General features: G+C 31.3%; 3 protein-coding genes across 5 annotated transcripts in view; 1 reads left to right on the forward strand and 2 right to left on the reverse strand.

The window, feature by feature from the left end:
- Positions 1-20,766, forward strand: part of LOC140434177 (uncharacterized) — a 929,087-nt gene that overhangs the window by 419,649 nt on the left and 488,672 nt on the right. The gene's annotated exons all lie outside the window — the stretch shown is intronic.
- Positions 806-6,376, reverse strand: LOC140434175 (uncharacterized). Of its 2 annotated transcripts, none has more exons than XM_072522242.1 (2): positions 6,147-6,376; positions 806-1,179 (listed from the first exon to the last, which is right to left on the reverse strand). In XM_072522242.1, exons 1-2 carry the CDS (start codon positions 6,193-6,195, stop codon positions 860-862), a joined length of 369 nt encoding a protein of 122 aa, XP_072378343.1. In that variant the 5' UTR covers positions 6,196-6,376; the 3' UTR covers positions 806-859. The 2 variants fall into 2 exon arrangements, with proteins under 2 accessions (XP_072378343.1, XP_072378342.1); XM_072522241.1 differs by having other exon boundaries at positions 806-1,185; positions 6,147-6,367.
- On the reverse strand, positions 9,610-15,450 carry LOC140433181 (uncharacterized). Its single transcript, XM_072521222.1, has 2 exons — positions 15,173-15,450; positions 9,610-10,352 (listed from the first exon to the last, which is right to left on the reverse strand). The coding sequence occupies exons 1-2, from the start codon at positions 15,222-15,224 to the stop codon at positions 9,799-9,801; spliced, it is 606 nt and encodes a 201-aa protein (XP_072377323.1). The 5' UTR covers positions 15,225-15,450; the 3' UTR covers positions 9,610-9,798.

Below are 20,766 nucleotides of genomic sequence, written 5' to 3' on the forward strand. Positions count from 1 at the left end.
TATAAAATACGAAGGAAGGAAGCTACAGGAAACAATATTATTACTATTGAAAAATATATGGAAAGAAGAGAAGGTGCCAGCAGACGGAGGAATAGGGAGATAAAGCTGATTTTGTAGATAAAGGATTACTTAAAAAGCAAAATACTTACTGAGAAAACTAAGATAAACATATATAATACAATAATTATACCAGTATTATTATATATGACATGTAAAGACGAAGAGGAAGAAGACTTATGAATAGTGGAAGGAAAATTCATGGGAACCATACTACGATCAACAAAAGCACATTAAAATAAATATAGAAGCAGGACAAATGCAGATATTAAGAAAGTATTGCAAAAAAATATCGTTGCTAAAATAAAGTAGTGTATAACTAGAAGGCTAGGTCATATTTAGAGAGCCGGAGATGAAGCAGTGACATAAGCGATGATAGAGTAGAATCCAGGAAGAAAGAAAAAGGGAAGACCTAGATCAAAGTGGCTCGAAGAAGTTGAAGAAGACTTGGAAAGTGTAAGAGTAAGAGAATGACAGGGAAAAACTGAGACAGGAAAAAATGGAGAGGTCATTAGTCATTAAGAAGATAACATAACTAAAAGAGACTGATCCTCCTAAGAAATAAGATCTTAAAAACTTTTGCAACTTGAGTACTTACTGTGAGTTAATATTTGCTGCTGTATATGTGTATTGACCGATCTATTATTTAGATTAGTTTGAATCTTGATAAATTATTTGACAGCTTCCTACACTGCCTTCTAAAGAAATGATCATATAGAGATTGCTTTTTAAATTAAGAATGAATGAATAATTTTATGGCGTGATCTATACACCGTTTATTACAAACAAATAATTTACAGATTTATAATAAAAATATACATTTAATGCAATTGGTAATATTAATAATTGGTGGTTGTGGCTTTCGTGTTGTAGGAGTCGCAGGAGTTGTGGTAAATGGAGTTGTAGAAGGTGTAGGTGGAGTTTCTGTAGTTGGAGTTTCTGTAGTTGGAGTTTCTGTAGTTGGAGGAGGTGGTGGTGGTACCTTTAATATACTTAAACCGTCATCCTCCATTTTGTGAAATATATTAGCATTGATTTCGTCTTCGGAAGAATTTATGCTGATAGAAATTTCTGGTTTCGAATCATTAGGCTGGCTGCTATCCAATAGGTAGTAAGAACGACCTATAACTAGAAAGTTAACTAAATTGGTAAAAAGTTGAACTTTGATTACAGTAATGCATTTAATTAGTGATCAGCATAGGGCTCGGGAGACTGAGACCCCGGAAGCCCTGAAGAAGACATCAAAGAGAATGTCGAAAGCTCGGTGCAGTGATGATCGACGTGGTTTAACCCATATATATATATATATATATATATATATATATATATATATATATATATATATATATATATGTAAATACTTTTTTCTTTTTGGGTGTGGTAGTCAATAAAAACAGAGCTTTGCTAAGGCGTACTATTTATTCTGAATCCAAGCTTTCGGTGGTTTTTTGCCACCTTTATCAAGGTCTACAAAGAAAATTACTATGTTGTAACAATTTGAATGGTGCCAAAAAAAGGCTATAAAAAACTATAAAAAACTTACCCGAATGTAAGATTCGTGGCATAAACAACAACGTTAAATAACATGATAATACTGAACTAAACTTAAAAAAGTTATTGTTAAAAAAACACTTTAAAAATTAATAAATTCGTTAAAAGTTAAAAACAAAATGAAGGACGACATGTTAAAACAGTCGTCGCTGCAAGCTTGATTTCAGTCACATTTCACGAGCAGAAAGAGAAAGTGGGTGGACAATTATTGTTTAAATAGTTAGGAGAAAATACAAAAAACAACTTTGAAAATAACGTCTCACAAAATACAGTTTATGAATTTTGAGTACTACCAACTGTATTACCAACTTAAAAATAAGCGGGAAATTAAAAATGTTATTTATAACATAAGCAATCGAAAGAAAATAGTATTTAGTAAATAGGTTTAGAAAAAATAATAACTCAAACAAAACAAAACTAAATTAGTAACTGAAGTTTGATCACAAGTATTCAAATAATACTGAAATTTAAAAAAAAGAAAAGAAACAAAGAAAACTCTGAGATGCAAAATAGCTCAGTCAAAAGTCAATATAAAATTGTAAATTTTGCTAAGATTCTGGATCTCAGATCTCTTATTAAGATTGTTATTATCACTCTTGCTGATATGTACCATCTCTAAGAAAATTCTCTTAAATTTATTTTTCTCTCTGGCTAATATTTTTACAATGTTGAAATCTATCTTATGGTCTAGATCGACAGTATGCTCTGCCAAAGCACAAGTAGGTTTGTTTAATCTACAATCACTCTTATGAGAAATAATACGGCTAGACAGATTCCTTCCAGTTTCACCAATGTACGTGGATGGACATTCAGTACATTGAATGCAATAAACAACATCTGTAGTCTCTAGAGTGGTTAGGGGTTGTTTTATTTTGCTATACAGCTGACGTATGGTTTTGATGTTCTTATTAGCTATTTTAATATTCTTAAAGTCTTTAAAAATCTTAGTGAGTTCAACGGTTAGTTTTGGAATATATGGAAGGGCATAAAAATACACACTTGTTGGAGCAGAATTATTTTGTCATTAAGTCATCCAGATGACTTAATCTTGGCACTACCTGCAGACTCCATACATTCTACGTTAAATGTGTTCAACCAACAAAACTCACACTTGCAATTCACGTGCGAGGAGGAGCGGGAGGGATCTTTGCCTTTCCTTGACATGAAATTGCATAGATGTGAGGATAATGTTGTGAAAACACAATGGTATAGAAAACCCATATGTAGCAATAGATCCATAAGCTACTACTCTCACCATCCTCCTAGGATGAAAACTAATTTAGTCCTAGCGATGAAAGAACGTGTCAAAAGGTTATCCCATCCGGATTATCTCCAACATGATCTCAACCTCTTACGTAATATTTTTGTTGAAAATTCATATCCTCTAAAACTGATTAATAAATTAATTTTTAATGTTCCCTTTGTTAATAGAAACAACAGACTTACTATGTCACAATCAGTGCCCTCAGCACAAAATAATTCTGCTCCAACAAGTGTGTATTTTTATGCCCTTCCATATATTCCAAAACTAACCGTTGAACTTACTAAGATTTTTAAAGACTTTAAGAATATCAAAATAGCTAACAAGAACATCAAAACCATACGTCAGCTGTATAGCAAAATAAAACAAACCCTAACCACTCTAGAGACTACAGATGTTGTTTATTGCATTCAATGTACTGAATGTCCATCCACGTACATTGGTGAAACTGGAAGGAATCTGTCTAGCCGTATTATTTCTCATAAGAGTGATTGTAGATTAAACAAACCTACTTGTGCTTTGGCAGAGCATACTATCGATCTAGACCATAAGATAGAAAAATAAATTTAAGAGAACTTTCTTAGAGATGGTACATATCAGCAAGAGTGATAATAACAATGTTAATAAGAGATCTGAGATCCAGAATCTTAGCAAAATTTACAATTTTATATTGACTTTTGACTGAGCTATTTTGCATCTCAGAGTTTTCTTTGTTTCTTTTCTTTTTTTTAAATTTCAGTATTATTTGAATACTTGTGATCAAACTTCAGTTACTAATTTAGTTTTGTTTTGTTTGAGTTATTATTTTTTCTAAACCTATTTACTAAATACTATTTTCTTTCGATTGCTTATGTTATAAATAACATTTTTAATTTCCCGCTTATTTTTAAGTTGGTAATACAGTTGGTAGTACTCAAAATTCATAAACAGTATTTTGTGAGACGTTATTTTCAAAGTTGTTTTTTGTATTTTCTCCTAACTATTTAAACAATAATTGTCCACCCACTTTCTCTTTCTGCTCGTGAAATGTGACTGAAATCAAGCCTGCAGCGACGACTGTTTTAACATGTCGTCCTTCATTTTGTTTTTAACTTTTAACGTATTTATTAATCTTTAAAGTGTTTTTTTAACAATAACTTTTTTAAGTTTAGTTGCAACTTCAGTATTATCATGTTATTTAAAGTTGTTGTTTATGCCGCGAATCTTACATTCGGGTAAGTTTTTTATAGTTTTTTATAGCCTTTTTTTGGCTCCATTCAAATTGTTACAACATAGTAATTTTCTTTGTAGACCTTGATAAAGGTGGCAAAAAACCACCGAAAGCTTGGATTCAGAATAAATAGTACGCCTTAGCAAAGCTCTGTTTTTATTGACTACCACACCCAAAAAGAAAAAAGTACTTACATATATTTTTTCCAAACTAGTCAAAAAACTTTGTACTACTTTTTCTATATATATATATATATATATATATCTATATATATATATATATATATATATATATATATATATATATATATATATATATATATATATATATGTATATATGGATATTTTGTGTTTTGTAGCCAAATACTGGCTACAAAACACAAAATATAAAGAGCTTTTAAGTAAAGCTCTTTTAGGTTTGTTAAGGATTCAAGCTTATTTAACTATTTCTCAAAACATACTAAAAATGAAAACAAAAAACTACATTAGATAATGAACTTGTATCTTCAACAGGCTTACCCTTGTGAGGATGTTACTATAAAATTAACAGAATTACTTAACATTTGACGACATTTTACTAATTTGCTAACTAAATGTTTCGTTTGCAGTTATTAAACAAGCAATAGAGTTTATTTTGCTTAGTTGAGCCCTTAGTGCCGATTGTTCGAACGCTAATCAAAACTTGATTGTAATCAAATATTTAATTACAATCAAATACGTCAGAGCAGCTGTTAAAATTATTAAAAATTGCTTATTATTGATTTGTAAATAAAAACATGAAATTAACATCAGAAAGAGTTTAATTATGGTTTATTTTAAATTAAAACGCAAAATAATACAATTGAATAAAATAAATCAGTCAACATAACCTCAAAATGTAACGTATTTAATTAAATATTTGATTACAATCAAGTTTTAATTAGCGTTCGAACAATCGGCCCTTAAGTAATTGAGAAATGAAAAACCAAACACAAATAAAAAAATATAATTTCATTTGAACTTGGAATAATCCCTCTAATCTGTGTAATTTTTATAAGAACTTTTATAGTTGTTGTTTTATTCATTAAAAGAAGATTACTGTATATACCACTAATATTTTCAATGTCTTCTCTTTTGTTTAAGGTGTTTTGTGTAGTTTTAATTAAAAACATTCCTAGAAACAGTCTTTTGTTGTAATTTCTTTCTGTTCTCAATATTTTAGCTTGATCATAGGTCAAACAACCAAAATACGTATTTCAGGTTTGACAAATTGACTGTTAAATATATTTAGAGATAAACCTAATATCAAAATTGGAACCAGAAATATAAAAACAATATCGAAATTACACACCAAACAAAAAACACCCTTAAATATTAAAAAAAGCTCCAATGTGGTGTATTCTCTACCCCGTAATAATTGCAATAAAGTATATATTGGAAGAAACGTCCAGAAATTTATCCGGAATATTAACATCGCACAAGAGTGACATTAATCTGAATAACGTACAAGCCTGTGCATTAAGTGAACATTCTATCACGATGGACCATACGCCCACCTAATTAACTTATGCCAGGATATTAAAAAACCAGTTTTATTCAGAAGATTAAATGTATCAGACAACAAAATAATAAAATACTAGTTCACAAAAAGAAGTTGTCAAAAAGAGATGAATAGAGTGACAAAAAAGGATATAATAAAGAATGAGTATATTAGCTGATGTCTAGGGGTGGCGTTAATTAATGCTACAGTAAGAGGTAATATAAAAATTAATCGGAAAATCCCAGTAGGTTAAGATAGTTTAGTTAAGAGGTGATAGGTTAGTCGATACTTTAATCACTCAATATGACATACTGCTAATTTAAAAGTTCCTAAAAGAAGTACAAGAGGAACACCAAATAAGCCTGGTGGAGACTCTTAGACAGCATATGTGGGTATTAATTTTGGTATCTCTCAAGACAGAAACTTATGGATAATGTAATTAGGGAAGTCGACCCCACACACAGATAAAATAAAAAAATTATAATAATGACACTTGTTGCATAAATAACTGTTACTTAACTAAGAATTATTAATTAATTTACAACTTACCTTCACTACTACAAAACGATAGTACCAAGACTAAAACTAAAGTGAACATGATAACGTTTGAATCAAGACTTTACCAATGACTGGTTTTAAAAGACTAAATAATAGTACCCTGATATAATTTGATTTCTTGTGATATCTAATTCGGACAATCAGTAAACAAAGTCTTTCTTTTAGTTTATTTTAATCTCAAACTTTGTTTGAACGACACTTAAATATCGTTTTAAATTTCTGTATCTCCCATGTCAAATATAAACGGAGACATGATGTAGATAATATACGAAATTCAACATTGATAAAGCGATTTTGGCCGAGGAATAATAGCTACAGATTGTTTTCATAATCTTTATTTACAAAAATTTTGTGTCACGGTGTTTGTCCAAGCTAATATTCAAAAACCAGAACTGAACCGATATCAATAAAATTTTGTAAAAGTGTCTTTGTTGGTCCAAATTAGGAGATTGGATATTTTTTATCTCGATGAATGACCCTTATTTTTTTAACTGTAAATTCAAAATGTTTTATAGGTACGACTTTATCCCTACAGTTTTAGTTCATTTGATCCATGTAGTAAATTTTTTTGCATTTTGATTTTTTCGATAGGTCATTCTGATCAAAAGATTTTTCCGGTCGAGTTGATACAAATTTTATTTAAAATTGATTTCGCGCGCAGAACTTACATTCAAAATCTATTGTTTATTCAAAAATTGTTTCTAAGAGAATGGTTCATTATACACAAAAAGTGCTAATAAACATTTTTGTTTAAAATTATCTCAGCTACATTTTTTTCTACCTAGTACAGATTCTTAGAAGTCATCTCATAGAAATCAAGTTTTGGCCGTTCCCCTCCCCCTTTGAAGAGGTATTTTAGGGGTAGCCCAGAGGTATTAGTGGTAAACTTTTTTGCATATTTTTGGGGTCCTAAAATTTATATTTTTAGCAAAATTTGGCTTGGAAGAGGAGTTTTTTTGAGGCTCCCGTGATCAACATCATGTTTTTTTATAATTTTCCTTCCATGTTTTTCAAATTTTTGTATAAATATATCCTTAAACGATTTTTTCATTAATTTTCTTGTGAAAGTGAATGATTGATAAAGGTTGAAACAAATGGAAATAAAATATTTAAGAACGTGATAAAGAGATATCGATTTAATATAATTGTACATTTAAGATGGTAAACAAATTTTCTTTTTTTTTTCGTAATAACGGATGATTATAAGGTTTCAAAATTAGGGATATGAAATATTTGAGTTAAATAAAATAAAATATGCCAATTTATTATATTTAATGTCATAAAATGTCATTAAATGTTTTTTTTTTTATAATAACAGCGGGTGCCTTATTATAAGGGATGAAATAAGTCAAAAGGGGTTAAAAAATGATAAATCGTGTATTAATCCATCAAAAAACCTTACTTCTAGACCAACAAATGGTTTCAAACTATAACATGCTTTATTTTTCACTTTGACCAACAACCAATTGGCTCCAGTACAAACGGTGTACAACAGATAACTGCCAGGAAAAAAATAACGCATACAATAAAATCAATGGCTACCAATGACAAACGGAAAGAAATTCTATACAGCTACCATAAGACCAGTTATGATGTAAGAAACTAAATGTTAAAAGTTGAACAAAAAAAAAAGGAATATATGCAATGAATATATTAGGGTAGTGTAGGTGTGATACTATTATAGGCGAGCGGTTTACCCCTATAAGCAGAGCATCAACCGACTAAAATTCTTTTTGCATTTCTAATGCACCAAACCTTTTTTATTCGATTCTATATATTTTTCCAAGATAAAATGTATTTTTTTTAAATTTTAACAAGTGGGCCGGCAATTGTTATTAACAAATAACTTATACAAAAAAGCAATTTCACCGAATTGTTTCGGAATCAATTTTTTTAGGTGTATCTCATCAAAATAAACACTTTGTCTTTCTTGATAATTTTTCGAAAAATGCTTCCTTTTCGAGTTATTTGCATTTTTTTGTTGAAAAATGCCGTAATTAGTGATTTTTGGGATTTTTTTCTAAAAAACTACTAAATGAATTGCAATTTTACAAATAACTTTAAAATCTTTAAACCGTGGAGTACAAGTTAGAATATTTTGACAAGGATAAATGGTTTCTATCTCGCTAAAAACGTGGACCCAAATATTTCGAATATGCCTTTCGAGAGTATCCCGCTAAGCGTGTACAGCGGTTGAGGTGCTGTAGGCGCTAAAAAAAATGCATCTAATGAAAAATTACCACCTTCGAAACCAGAATTATTACAACATTACTTAAGAGCAAAGTGGCAAATAAATGAATGGATTCAAGCAAAAAACAATATTATTTCATCTCTTGATCCATTAACCCATGGTTGGACAATGGAAAATAGTTGTTTCGATTTTAATTATTTTGAAGGCGAAACTAGTTTAGATAGAATTGTAAAAATGTTAAAGACGACTCTATTGAAGACAATGAAATCAGCTTATTAGATGGAAATCCTGTTGCTGTTGACCAAAATTTTCAAATTATTGACAATGAAAACGATGTATAATTAATATTATATTTTAATTTTATTATATTTTTCAATGAAAATTAATTATATATTGCTTAATGTATTTCACTGTAATAAAACATTCAATAATATAGTCACCACGTGACTAGAAGAAGAAAAATTACATTATTATAGCATTGTAAAAAATTAATCGTAATTGTTTTAATTACAATATGTCCATATAAAAATAATTAGAAATATCTTTTTTTTTAATAAATTGTACGTAATATTTGTATTGAATTAATTTTTTAAATTTAAACAAATATTTCTACGTGCCGCACGCCTGTATCGCCGCAACCGCTGTACACACTTAGCGGTAGACTGCTCGAAAGGCATATTCGAAATATTTGGGTCCACGTTTTTAGCAAGATAGAAAAAAATTATCCTTGTCAAAATATTCTAACTTGTACTCGACGGTTTAAAGATTATAAAGCTATTTGTAGAATTGCAATTCATTTAGTAGTTTTTTAGAAAAAAAATCCCAAAAATCACTAATTAAGGCGATTTTTCAACAAAAAAATGCAAATAACTCGAAAAGGAAGCATTTTTCGAAAAATTATCAAGACAGAAAAAGTGTTTATTTTGATGAGATACACCTAAAAAATTGATTCCGAAGCAATTCGGTGAAATTGATTTTTTGTATTAGTTATTTGTTAATAACAATTGCCGGCCCACTTGTAAAAATTAAAAAAAAAATACATTTCATCTTGGAAAAATATATAGAATCGAACAAAAAACGTTTGGTGCATTAGAAATGCAAAAAGAATTTTAGTCAGTATATTCTGTTTCTAAGCGTCTTTTGAGGGGTAAACCGCTCGCCTATTAGTGGAAGAAGTAGGTAAGGAAGTCAAAAGAAGGCGTTATGGGAAACACTTAGGCAGGACATGTCTGTGAAGTGGATTGATACAATTATAACCCAATATAAATTTTTGTATATATTTTATTAGGAAAATCAATTAAAACTAAGGGTGTAGTGGTTAATTTTTGAAAAAATGTTTAATTTTACATGAAATTACTCTCCAATATCTACTTAGTTATCAAATGCAAGTCCACATTTTTAAGTTTGTTGATTACTTCATTTCTACCATTGTGTTATTGCCAAAGAATCAATTTACATATTTATATTTAAAAATATACACTTGATGCAATTTGTAATTATAATATTTGGTGGTACAGGTCTTCGCGTTGTTGTAGGTGACGTTGTAGTTGAAGTTGTTAAAGTGGTTGTTGGATAAGTGGTAGTTGTTGTAGTCGGATAGGTTGTTGTACGTGGTTTTGTAGTTGAAGTTGTTAAAGTAGTTGTTGGATAAGTGGTAGTTGTTGTATTCGGATAGGTTGTTGTACGTGATGTTGTAGTTGAAGTTATTATATTCGGATAGGTTGTTGGATAAGTGGTAGTTGTTGTATTCGGATAGGTTGTTGTACGTGATGTTGTAGTTGAAGTTATTATATTCGGATAGGTTGTTGGATAAGTGGTAGTTGTTGTAGTCGTATAGGTTGTTGTACGTGGCGTTGTAGTTGAAGTTGTTAAAGTGGTTCGATCTTTTAATTTCCAGAAAAAGCCGACATCTCCTATTTTGGGATATTCGTAAAGATCTATACTATTTGAACTTTCTTGGTCTAAATAATTGGACTCGCTGCTACTTAGCCCATGGTATGACCGACCTGAAACATTATTAAGAAGAATTATTTTTGCATGGTTGGTGACAAAAAAATTATTCATGGACTTATGAGAAACAAAAAATATAAAAACAACATCTTAATATAAAAAAGGAAATTATCAATATACGCAAGTGATAAAAATGTGCTTATCAAAGCATCTACATTCTAGGCTTCCGCTTTATTATTTTTTATTATATTTTCAACTGTATATTCAGCTTCATCCCTGTAAGGTAGTAACACTAAGGACAATATATTCAATAATCCTAAATCTTAGCTATTTTTTTAACAAGAAAAAAAGAAAATAGTAATAAGTCGTCGTTATTTTAATCAACCTGCCAATCCTAGATAGCTGCAGAAGAGTGTGCTGTGGAACTCTGAAGACCTCATTGTGTTCTATATATGAATAAATAAAAAAAAAGCTAATACAAAGAAAATAATTATAAACAAATTACTAAAGACTATATATCAGAGATCAATACTAGTATTAGATTTAGAATATAATTGTTTAGGAAACAATGTTTATTGAGTAAAATTTGTAAAATTGGCGAATGGATTCAGTGTACGCAGTCACATAAACCCAAACAAACAACAACAACAACAGTGTGAGAAAAGAATTCAATTAGGAAATATCCAATGTATAGAAAAAAATAATTTAAATATCACTTGAAGAAATATCTTTTGAAATAAATGTGAAGAATGGACCTATCAATAATATTAGATAAACCGATGATAAAGCAAAACAGTAACAATCCCAGAGCTACTTAATAGGTGTCTCCATTGCAGCAAAATTTTTGAAGACTGGAACCAGAGTCACTATTATTTATATACAAAAAACGGGACAAATGTGACCTAAACAATCAGGGAACTATATCGTTGTCCACTCAAGTGCAAAAACTGTTTATGAGAATTATTTACAACTGGTTGGAGTGGGATTTGCCAACTCTGTGTGATCTACCCACATAGAAACTTGGAATTTGGACCCTAAACAGACAAATATAAACAAACTAGCCACAACAGAAAGTAAAGCTACTGGTTAAGACCAAAAACAAAAGTCCAGGATATCACAACAAGAGCTTCGCAGGCCACACTGTTAGATAAAAAGACCAACGTTGGAACGCCACAATAAAATATTGGAGACCTTACAGGTAAGACGATTGAAGGTAAGACGGAACAAGAAAAAAATAGACGAAACAAATTGAAAGTATGTTGCTCAGGATAGAGATCGACAGAAAGAGTTGAAAGAGGTCTATGTCCGAAAATGGGTATAGGTATACCGATAGAAGGGTAAGATGAAACAGGTAATAGAAATAGATAATAATAAAAATTGAAATATATACAGGGTAAAGCGCGGCAAGTTTTGATTAAAAGTAATGGCGGATAAACATCTGAAACTACGAAGCTGTAGGTTTTTGATGACGCTGCCTTAAAATATAATGTTGTTCTGAATGTGGCACTTCCGGTGTCCGCCGGCGCTCATGGACATTAATAATAATGGAGCCACATGATGTTAGCCTCAAATGAAGTTTCAAGAAACGACATATTGGTGTTTGGCAGTGTTGCCATATCCTTATAATGTATTAGTTGTATGCTTCAAATATAAAGAGACAGAAAGCTTTTAAAAACAACATTTTTATTATATTATTTTATGGATTCTGTAATTTTTTAGTTTATATAGAACACGAACGAATAGATATTTGTTTCGTTCGATATTAATTGCAGTTAATCATTAGACAATTTTTTTGGTAATTTTCCTTTGATAGATTAACGGATAGATTTGGCAATATAGTCAGAACTAGTTGCCAGATTGCAACAGATATCCACCAGATGTAAATTTCGTTTTAAAAAAAAATATATTAAAATCTTAAAACAGTCGAATTCGACTTCTTTTGTACATTTTAACTTTATTAATTATACTGAAATACTTTTTAATTTTTAAGAACTGTTTTAAAACTATTTATTTTTGTTTTTGGTATTTCTAAACTAATAGTTTTTATATGTGTTTTAAAGAATTTTAAAAAGAAATAAATATACAGGGTGGCACATCCTATACGCCTCGGTCTCTGTACTAAAAACGACTTAATATCCAAAGATTTTTCTTTACGTAACTATATAGAGCTATTAACACTTCAATTTAAAATAATAAAAATTTTACAGGGTGCTCCAACAAAGAGTGCTATATCAAAGTTATATTTTTCACATAGAACACCCTATATTTGATGAAATTTTTAAATTGTACGTTAAAAATAAGCTATACTTTTACATGATTTTCTTATAACTAAATACAGGATGTTTTTATGATTTCGATTTTTCTAAAAATGTAAGGTTTTAGAAAAAATTCAACGTTTACGAATCTATTTATCCATCTATTTGTCATATTTAAACAGATGTTAATATTACATTGTTCTATTAGCAAATTTAAGCTGAAATAACATACTTATTTTAAACGAAATAGCCTATATTTTATTAGTCTGTCGGGTGAAAAATTTACTTAGCTTTCAAGCTATATTAGGGTTTCCGATACTTATCTACCTTCATTTTGAAATCTATAAAGATTTTTTAATTTTTGAGCTTTAACAAGTACCCCTTGGTACAAATCACCAAAATCGGCGATATACCTAGCCTAGATATTGTCAACAGTAGCATTTAAATTTTATCATTTCATGACTTGATTGTTTTAGTATTTTAGTTGAATTTAGTCTACAAGTAACATTGAGTAATATTTTTATTTTAAATGGCATACCATATATTATTATATACCGTATTGTGGAATACGGAATATAATACAACCAAAGGATACGTGGATTGACTACCTAAAAAAGCTATACGCAGAGGAAGAACAAACGACGCATGACTTGTACAGGAAGTGCGGAACCTTACGTGCCACCATCAATAATTTTCCCCCGAAAAAGATTTAACCCACTTTTATATGACGGCGTACCTGTAGGAATATTAAAATTGCATAATGAATCAGGATACATGACCGGAGATTTGTTCATAAGGTGGATGCAACATTTCATTGACCATGTCAGGCCGAATCCTGCGCAGAAAGCATTATTAATTTTAGACGGACACTCCAGCCATAAAAGCTACGAAGCTTTAGAATTAGCTAAACAGAATTCAGTGGTATTACTTTGCCTGCCGGCACACTGCACGCACCGCCTTCAGCCATTGGATGTTGCGTTTTTCGGACCACTCCATAAATATTATAGTCAAGCTGTTACTCATTGGCTCAGAGAAAATCCTGGTCGTGCAATAACCATATATCAAGTGTCCAGTCTCTTCCAGAAAGTATATGAGAAAACAGTAAATATTGAAATCGCAATAAATGGTTTTCGGGCTACAGGAATATCACCTATAAATCGTGACATTTTTCCGGAGCATGCATTTTTGCCTAGTGCAACTACAGATGTGCCTGAGGATGTGCCTAATTCTACTATTAAACCTGACATTGCTTCTACATCTTTACCTGCTGATGTTAATGTTCTTCACGCTGCAACTTACGATCATCATGATGTCCAAGAACCATCGGCATCTGGTTCTAAAGATGAATCTATTGAAGGAATCCTGATGGAATTGGCACCGGTACCTCAGAGTAATGTAAGAAAATCTACCAAACGTAAATCTGGTCAATACCAAGATGTATTAACCGAGAGCCCCTTCCTGAAATATCTTCGCGAAAAAGAAAATGAAAAAAAAGCACAAGAAATAAAAAGCAGAAAAGGGGACGTCGTGAAAAAAACATAGTCAATGATTAAAGTGATGGAAGGCGCATTGTGAACAAAGATAGACATCAGTCGGAGAGAACAGACAAGAGAAATATTGTGACCAGACCAATACTGAACAATATATCAAGTGATGAAGAAGAACCCTTTGGTATTGATGATGATGAACAAGAGGACTGCACTTGCATTTACTGCAATGATACGTTTAGTAGCTCCAAATCTAATGAAGGATGGTTAAGATGCCAAATTTGCCAAAACTGGTCACATTCAGAATGTGCTGGACTTCCCAAAAAAGCAAAACAATTTATTTGCGAATTTGTATGAACTAAAATGTTTAATTTCAATTTTTTTTCTTCGTAAAAATAAAAATTTATAATTATTTTTGTATTTAACACTATTGTTTATGTGTATGCCATTTTACCCGCACTGGGCGGGCAAAATGGTTTTTTGTTACATTTTGATTTTGATTTTTTTTTTAATAAATCTCTTTGTATGAGTGATTTTTTGTTACTTAGAATAGTAGAAAAATGACATGGCTATCATTATACATCAAAAGGAATGATTTATCTCTATTTATGTCTCAGATATATGGAAAATAAACCAAGTATGCCATCTTGTCCGCCCTTCCCCTAATTGTTAAAGTTTACAAATTAGAAAATCTTTAAATATTTCTAAAATGAAGGGAGATAGGTATAGCAAACCCTAATATAGATTTAAAGCTAAGTTAATTGCCCACAAGACAATTTATATTAAAATATTTTAAAACGATAAATATTATAAAAATTTAAACAACATTTAGAGAAAAAATTAGGTAATACAACGCCAGTATTCCGTACAGATACCGAGATAGGATGGGTCACCCTGTATAGGATAATTTACTGGACATAATAAAGTGAATTATAGTTTTAGAAAAATGTAATATCTGACAAAAAAGTTAATGCAACCATACTACTAGCCGTATTATAACCTCACCCATAAAACCCTCACCTTCAGAAACCCAAATATAAATCGTGCCAGCCTTATAATATTATATTCAGAGATAATTGAGATGTTTCATACCACCATTACTAAGAACTAAATAACAATAAATTGATAACTTACCTTGACTACCACAAAAAATTCCTAGGAAGAATAAAAACAAAAAATTCATCATGACACCGTTTTAAACAGATACTACGTTGGCCAAGAACCTTGAAAGGCTAAGAAGCACTAAACTGTGGACTTTGGACACATCGATTTCTTTGTGTCTATTACGATATCTTGTCCGTTATCAGTAGAGAATACCTTACGTTTGGTTTAGCTTATTTAAATCTTAAACTTATTGTAGCAAAGAATATAGACGCGTATTGTAGTGTGGTCACTGTGGTCAGGCAACTGCCGGTTTGGTCGCACAGAGATAGCTTTATTCGGTTGATATTTCAGTCAAGAGTCGTATCTTTTTAAATTTCGGAGGGTAACACAAAAAATATGGACAGACTTAAAATTAACGAAGTGATCGAATAATATTAAGTTGTAATAAAAATTTCATTTTAAATTTGTCTTGGCGGATATCCTCCGGAAATCGTTTCAACTAATATAAAGATGGTTGAGAAATAAAATGTTTTAAAAAGAATAAATTTTTATTTCGCATGCATTTGAAATTTATTAACTCTTCGGTACACGGGTGATACTTTGATACACGTAAGAACGGGTTGGGTCTGAGAAGCCCAAAAATTAAACTAAGAATTTTTTATGTTTAATTTTGCGTTGCATATACTAGAACTACTACTAAAGACAACTTACATAAATTAAAAGAAAATAAACTTATATTATAATACTAAAACTAAAAATATAAAAGAAATTACGTACTACAATATGGCCGATGTTTACAAAACACCTTGTATATAACTTATTCAGTCATTTAATCAATGTATATGCAACAAACAGTATGTTCCTACGATCTCTACAAAAAGCACAACGCCCCCTTTTATTTTGCAATTCCGCAGGTGCTTATACTGGTCCAACACCACTGAGCTTAGCAGCAAGTTCTCTTATATCTCGTGCCAAATGAGGAGATTGATCTCTTTCTTTTATATTGTCCGTTACTAACTGAAGACTTAGTTGTTTTAAAAAAAATCTTCTTCTTTTGCTTGTTTTTAGATCCAGTTTGTTAGTTCTCTGTATCACAAATGCATTTATTGCAGCAACATTAAGCAATCTATAAAAGATGACCATGGGCCAACGTTTTGTATTTCTTGCGACAGTATAGGAACCTCGAAGTTAATCAACCGTGTCCACACCACCTTTCGTAGAGTTATAGAACTTTATTACTTCAGGTTTACTTTCGTCACCCGTTGTCGGATCATGGTGTAGGGTTGACAAAAGAACAACATGTTTTTTTGGTTTTGGTATATAGGACAATATGGTCATATCTTTGGTAAATCCAAACATAGTTGATTTTGGCGGTCTATTGTTCAAGAAAAATTCGGTTGGGATATGCCTTTTGTTTTTCCGTAGGGTGCGTACAATTGTTAGACTATGATTTGTCAGTAAGTTTTGTGCGACTTCAATTGATGTAAACCAATGCAGGCTGCAGAACTGATAGAATATGGACCTGGTGGTTCTGTACCGGCATAGATTTCTAATTGATAAGTATAGAAAGTACGAGAATTCACCAAAGAATATACCTTCAGACCGTATCAGTCCGGTTTGCTAAAAGCATCTCATCGATAGTGACATATTGGCCAATGGTATAATATTTTCGAAAATTTTCAACTACATCCTCGAATACGACTCTAACTGCTGCAAGTTTGTATACTTGTTTCCGTTGTTCCCTTGTACGAAATCTAAATCTGCGGAGAGCCATCGTTGCCGGAAATATGTCAATCCCCGTACCATTTTTTTCCCAAAATCAAAAATTGAAGTTCTATATCCACGGTAAACTCCAGCTAAGTAAAGCAGGCCAATAAGAGCTTTTAGTTCACATATATTTGTTAGCCTCGCATCGGAACTGTCTTTATATCTCACGGACAGACGCTCGATATATACATTAGTACATTCACCAATATGTTTTATAATTTTGTCATTAGAAAAAAGTTTCCAGCATTCCTTTTCAGTTGTACAACTTTTCGCTTTTGTGATGATATTTTCTCGTCTAGTTCTAACATTTCGTGATCCGCATGTCTTATTCCAATTCATTCCATCTTTGGTATTGTAATAAAGGTATTGGTTTGACCCACCTTGTGGAATACATTCTTGAAAGTTTAGTTCGGTGTCTGATAAATCGAATTCAGACTCTGAGTTATAATTACCATCTTCATTTTCTAATTTTCCAACAATAGACTCATCGGAATCTGAATCTTCATAATTTTCTTCCTCGTCGGTTGCAACGTCCTCGTAGAGACATTGCAAACGTTTTACCTTTCCCTCGTAAGAATACATTGTTTTGCTGAGCTCTAAAAACAATGCACTGCAAATTTTGCTTTGTACTTTCATAAAAAAATACTTACATTAAGGAACGGGTTGGGTCTGAGAGAACGAAAACAGATATAACATCGACACTATTGCTTTAATACGCATTAGTAACTGAGGGATTATAGCTGGCCATGCCATCGAAAGGTACCTAGACCGCCAGGCCCGTACTTAGACTCGCTGACCGAATAGAGATATTAGAAAACCTGAATGGGCCCGACAGACCCAACCCGTGCACCGCAGGGTTAAATGTCCTTAATGCGCGTATATTGAGTGAAATACAATTGATTGAATATTTATGAACCTCTGGTAAACCCATCAGGCTAGTGGAGATGTCACTAGATAGGTACCGTTAAAAACAACAAGCAGCTGTTCAAAATGTTTTAAGCATACCATTTAATTTTAAATGTTTGTTGAACAGAAGAAATTGCTATATTGTTATCAGATAATTCAAAATTAAACTTTAAATAAAAAATGTTATTTCAAATCCTTTATAAAAGGTATATAATAAAATACCCAAACGGGCTATATCACAATTACATTACAGAACGTTTTCGGAATGTAAATTCCATCATCAGTGTAACGAAGGATACATGCTATGAGGCACTAAACTATATGGGTGAAAACCCGTTAAATGTTATTAATTTATAGATATGTTACATTATATATTATTGCAAATTAGGATGTTCAAGTTACCGTTGGAATTGGTAACATGGCAACGTATGGCTCTACATAGGTTACATGGTCCTGAGACAAAGTGTCTTCGAGGACCTGTTGATAATAATAAGTTGCAAGATTTATTGGAAGAGTACCTGAAGTCAGTTTTCTCGGATCGTGTAGTAAGGGACTCGACAGAATTTTGTAATAAGGATGAGGTTGCAGCTGTGGATTTTCATATCATTAATGGCTAGAAGAAAGAGGGTACAACTTAAAGTAGAACTTTGGGGTACACCATTTTCAGTGACATAGTTGTTAGATAATACTCAATTAACCGTGATTCTGAAATTTCTATTATTTAAAAAGTTGTTTATTAAGCATAATATGTTGTTCGTAAGATTATTTTCTACCAGTTCTTTAAGGATAACCGACTTGCATGTTGTATCGAAAGCATTTTTTATATAAAAAAATTACTGCGACTATATCTTGCTTGGAGGCCATAGCATTTGCTATATCTGTTTGCAGTATCAACAGCACCATTTCTTTCCATTCAAACTACGAATAATGGGCATTTTTCCCTAGTATTAAAGCTATTTAACGCCACGGGCAAACTAAAAACTTATAAATGTGTTCATTCTACTAGTATTGGTAGTGGAGTATTTTGAAAAGCCCTTTTCTGAAATTTTATATATTCTAAGTTTAACGTTTTTTCTGATTTTATCTGTGAAATAACAATTTAAGCCAATGTTATTTATTTTAAAATAAACCAATCTAGATTAGTTTATAAATTTCAAAAAATTTCATATAAAACTGGCACATTTAGCTAATACAATTCTGACACCTCTTAGATTTGGTCCGAAATGCATGAAAAAGATGCACTCGAAGAAGAATACAAGTTTATCGTGTATGTTGGCATTGCTCTAGGTGCATGAAATTTTTAAATATAATAAAAAAACGAATAATTGAATTGAATATTGAAAGAAAGAATAGAATCAGAATACGAAGACATAGAAGAACAAAATGTATTTCGTGCAGGAAGATCGTGCACTGATGGTATATTCGTTTTGCAGCAGGTAATCGAAAAACCGACAGCAAGGAATCTATCTACCCACCTATTATTTGTAGATTTAGGGAAGGCATACGATACGGTACCTTTGAAAAAACTGTTTCAAACATTGACGAAAGTAGGTCTCAGTAGAGAGTATGTGGATGCTATCGCAAATATATACAAAAATGCAAGAAGTGTCGTTAAAGCAGGAAACTTTATATCTGAATCATTTCCAATAACAAAGGGGCTTAAACAAGGATGTTGTCTATCTCCGACCTTAGTTAAAATATATATTCAATCATCGCTAGAGCAGTGGAGAAAATAAGTATCTGGAATGAAAATAGACATAGGTGGTGGTAAAAGTCTAACAACTTTATTTTTCGCAGATGATCAGGTAGCCGTAGCGAATGATGAGGAAGAAATGGACTACATGTATAGAAAACTAAAAAAAAATATGAAAAATGGGGCCTCAATATGAATATGTCAAAGATAGAATATCTTAAAATAGGAGATGATGAAGAAGATCTAGAGTTACAAATTAGAAACAAAAAACATGTAATGAATATAAATATCTCGTATCTATTATATCTAAAGAAGGCACTACCAAAAGAGATATCGAAAACAGAACGCAGCAGGGAAAAAAAGCGCTAAACATTTTAAACTCTTTATTATGGTCTAAAGATATTAGACAAGTAACGAAATTAATAATCTATTGAACCTTGGTAGAGCCTAGTATGACTTATGGGACAGAAGTTTGGCAGATCACGCAAAAAGAGAAAAAGAATAGAAGTAGTAGAAATGGATTTTCTAAAGATCATATTAGGAATAAAGATATTAGAAGGAGGACAAATAGGAGGACAATCCTTACATAATTCAGAAATTTTTATCATATGCAAAGGCGGGGATTTGTCATACTTCTTCTTTCCCAACCAAAGAAAAAAAATAAATAAAAAGATCCATCGGAATAAAATTTTAACATATCATTATAAACAAATTGTATATAGTAATTTAAGATAAGATTTAGTGTAGATAAGAATAGAAATTTGTTTGGAAACCGACCTTTTCCGTTTCCAACAAAATTATCAAAAAACCCCTTTGTGTAGAATTAGAAGAAATTTTACCTGTAAGTTAATCTTGTCATTGTTTGTGTATTAAATGGCCATATTCTTATCTTTGGAAACAGGTATAGATTGTGTATTAACAGACTGAGGACAGAAAAATCAATTTTTATTTATTCTTTCTCTGAAACAGTAATTTGGTCTTCCCAAATGATACACAGAATTTTTAGAACAAACATTAACAGTAGTAAACAAGATTTGAGCTTTTGATTGGATAGTCGTATTTGAGTGGTAATGGGGTTAGCCTGATTAGGAGGCGGGGAGACGCAGTTGTAATTTGGCAATCGAAGGAAACAGTCGTTTGTTAGAAGATAGGGCGTGGTTCGTGAGTTTGGATACCGGCATTGTGAAAAGAAGTGAATAGTTTTGCAGAAGGAGATAACAAGTAAATTAAAAGAGGTCCTTGTATCTACCATGGGCAT

The sequence above is a fragment of the Diabrotica undecimpunctata genome, chromosome 2, assembly GCF_040954645.1.
Source record: "Diabrotica undecimpunctata isolate CICGRU chromosome 2, icDiaUnde3, whole genome shotgun sequence".
NCBI lineage: Eukaryota > Metazoa > Arthropoda > Insecta > Coleoptera > Chrysomelidae > Diabrotica > Diabrotica undecimpunctata.

Excerpts from the sequence above, each read along its gene's own strand:
- LOC140434175 (XM_072522241.1), bottom strand. The coding sequence starts at position 6,195 with ATGTTCACTTTAGTTTTAGTCTTGGTACTATCGTTTTGTAGTAGTGAA. Across the intron at positions 1,186-6,146 it reads ATCGTTTTGTAGTAGTGAAG|TTATAGGTCGTTCTTACTAC; the intron begins GTAAGTTGTAAA and ends TTAACTTTCTAG.
- LOC140433181 (XM_072521222.1), bottom strand. The coding sequence starts at position 15,224 with ATGATGAATTTTTTGTTTTTATTCTTCCTAGGAATTTTTTGTGGTAGT. Across the intron at positions 10,353-15,172 it reads AATTTTTTGTGGTAGTCAAG|GTCGGTCATACCATGGGCTA; the intron begins GTAAGTTATCAA and ends ATAATGTTTCAG.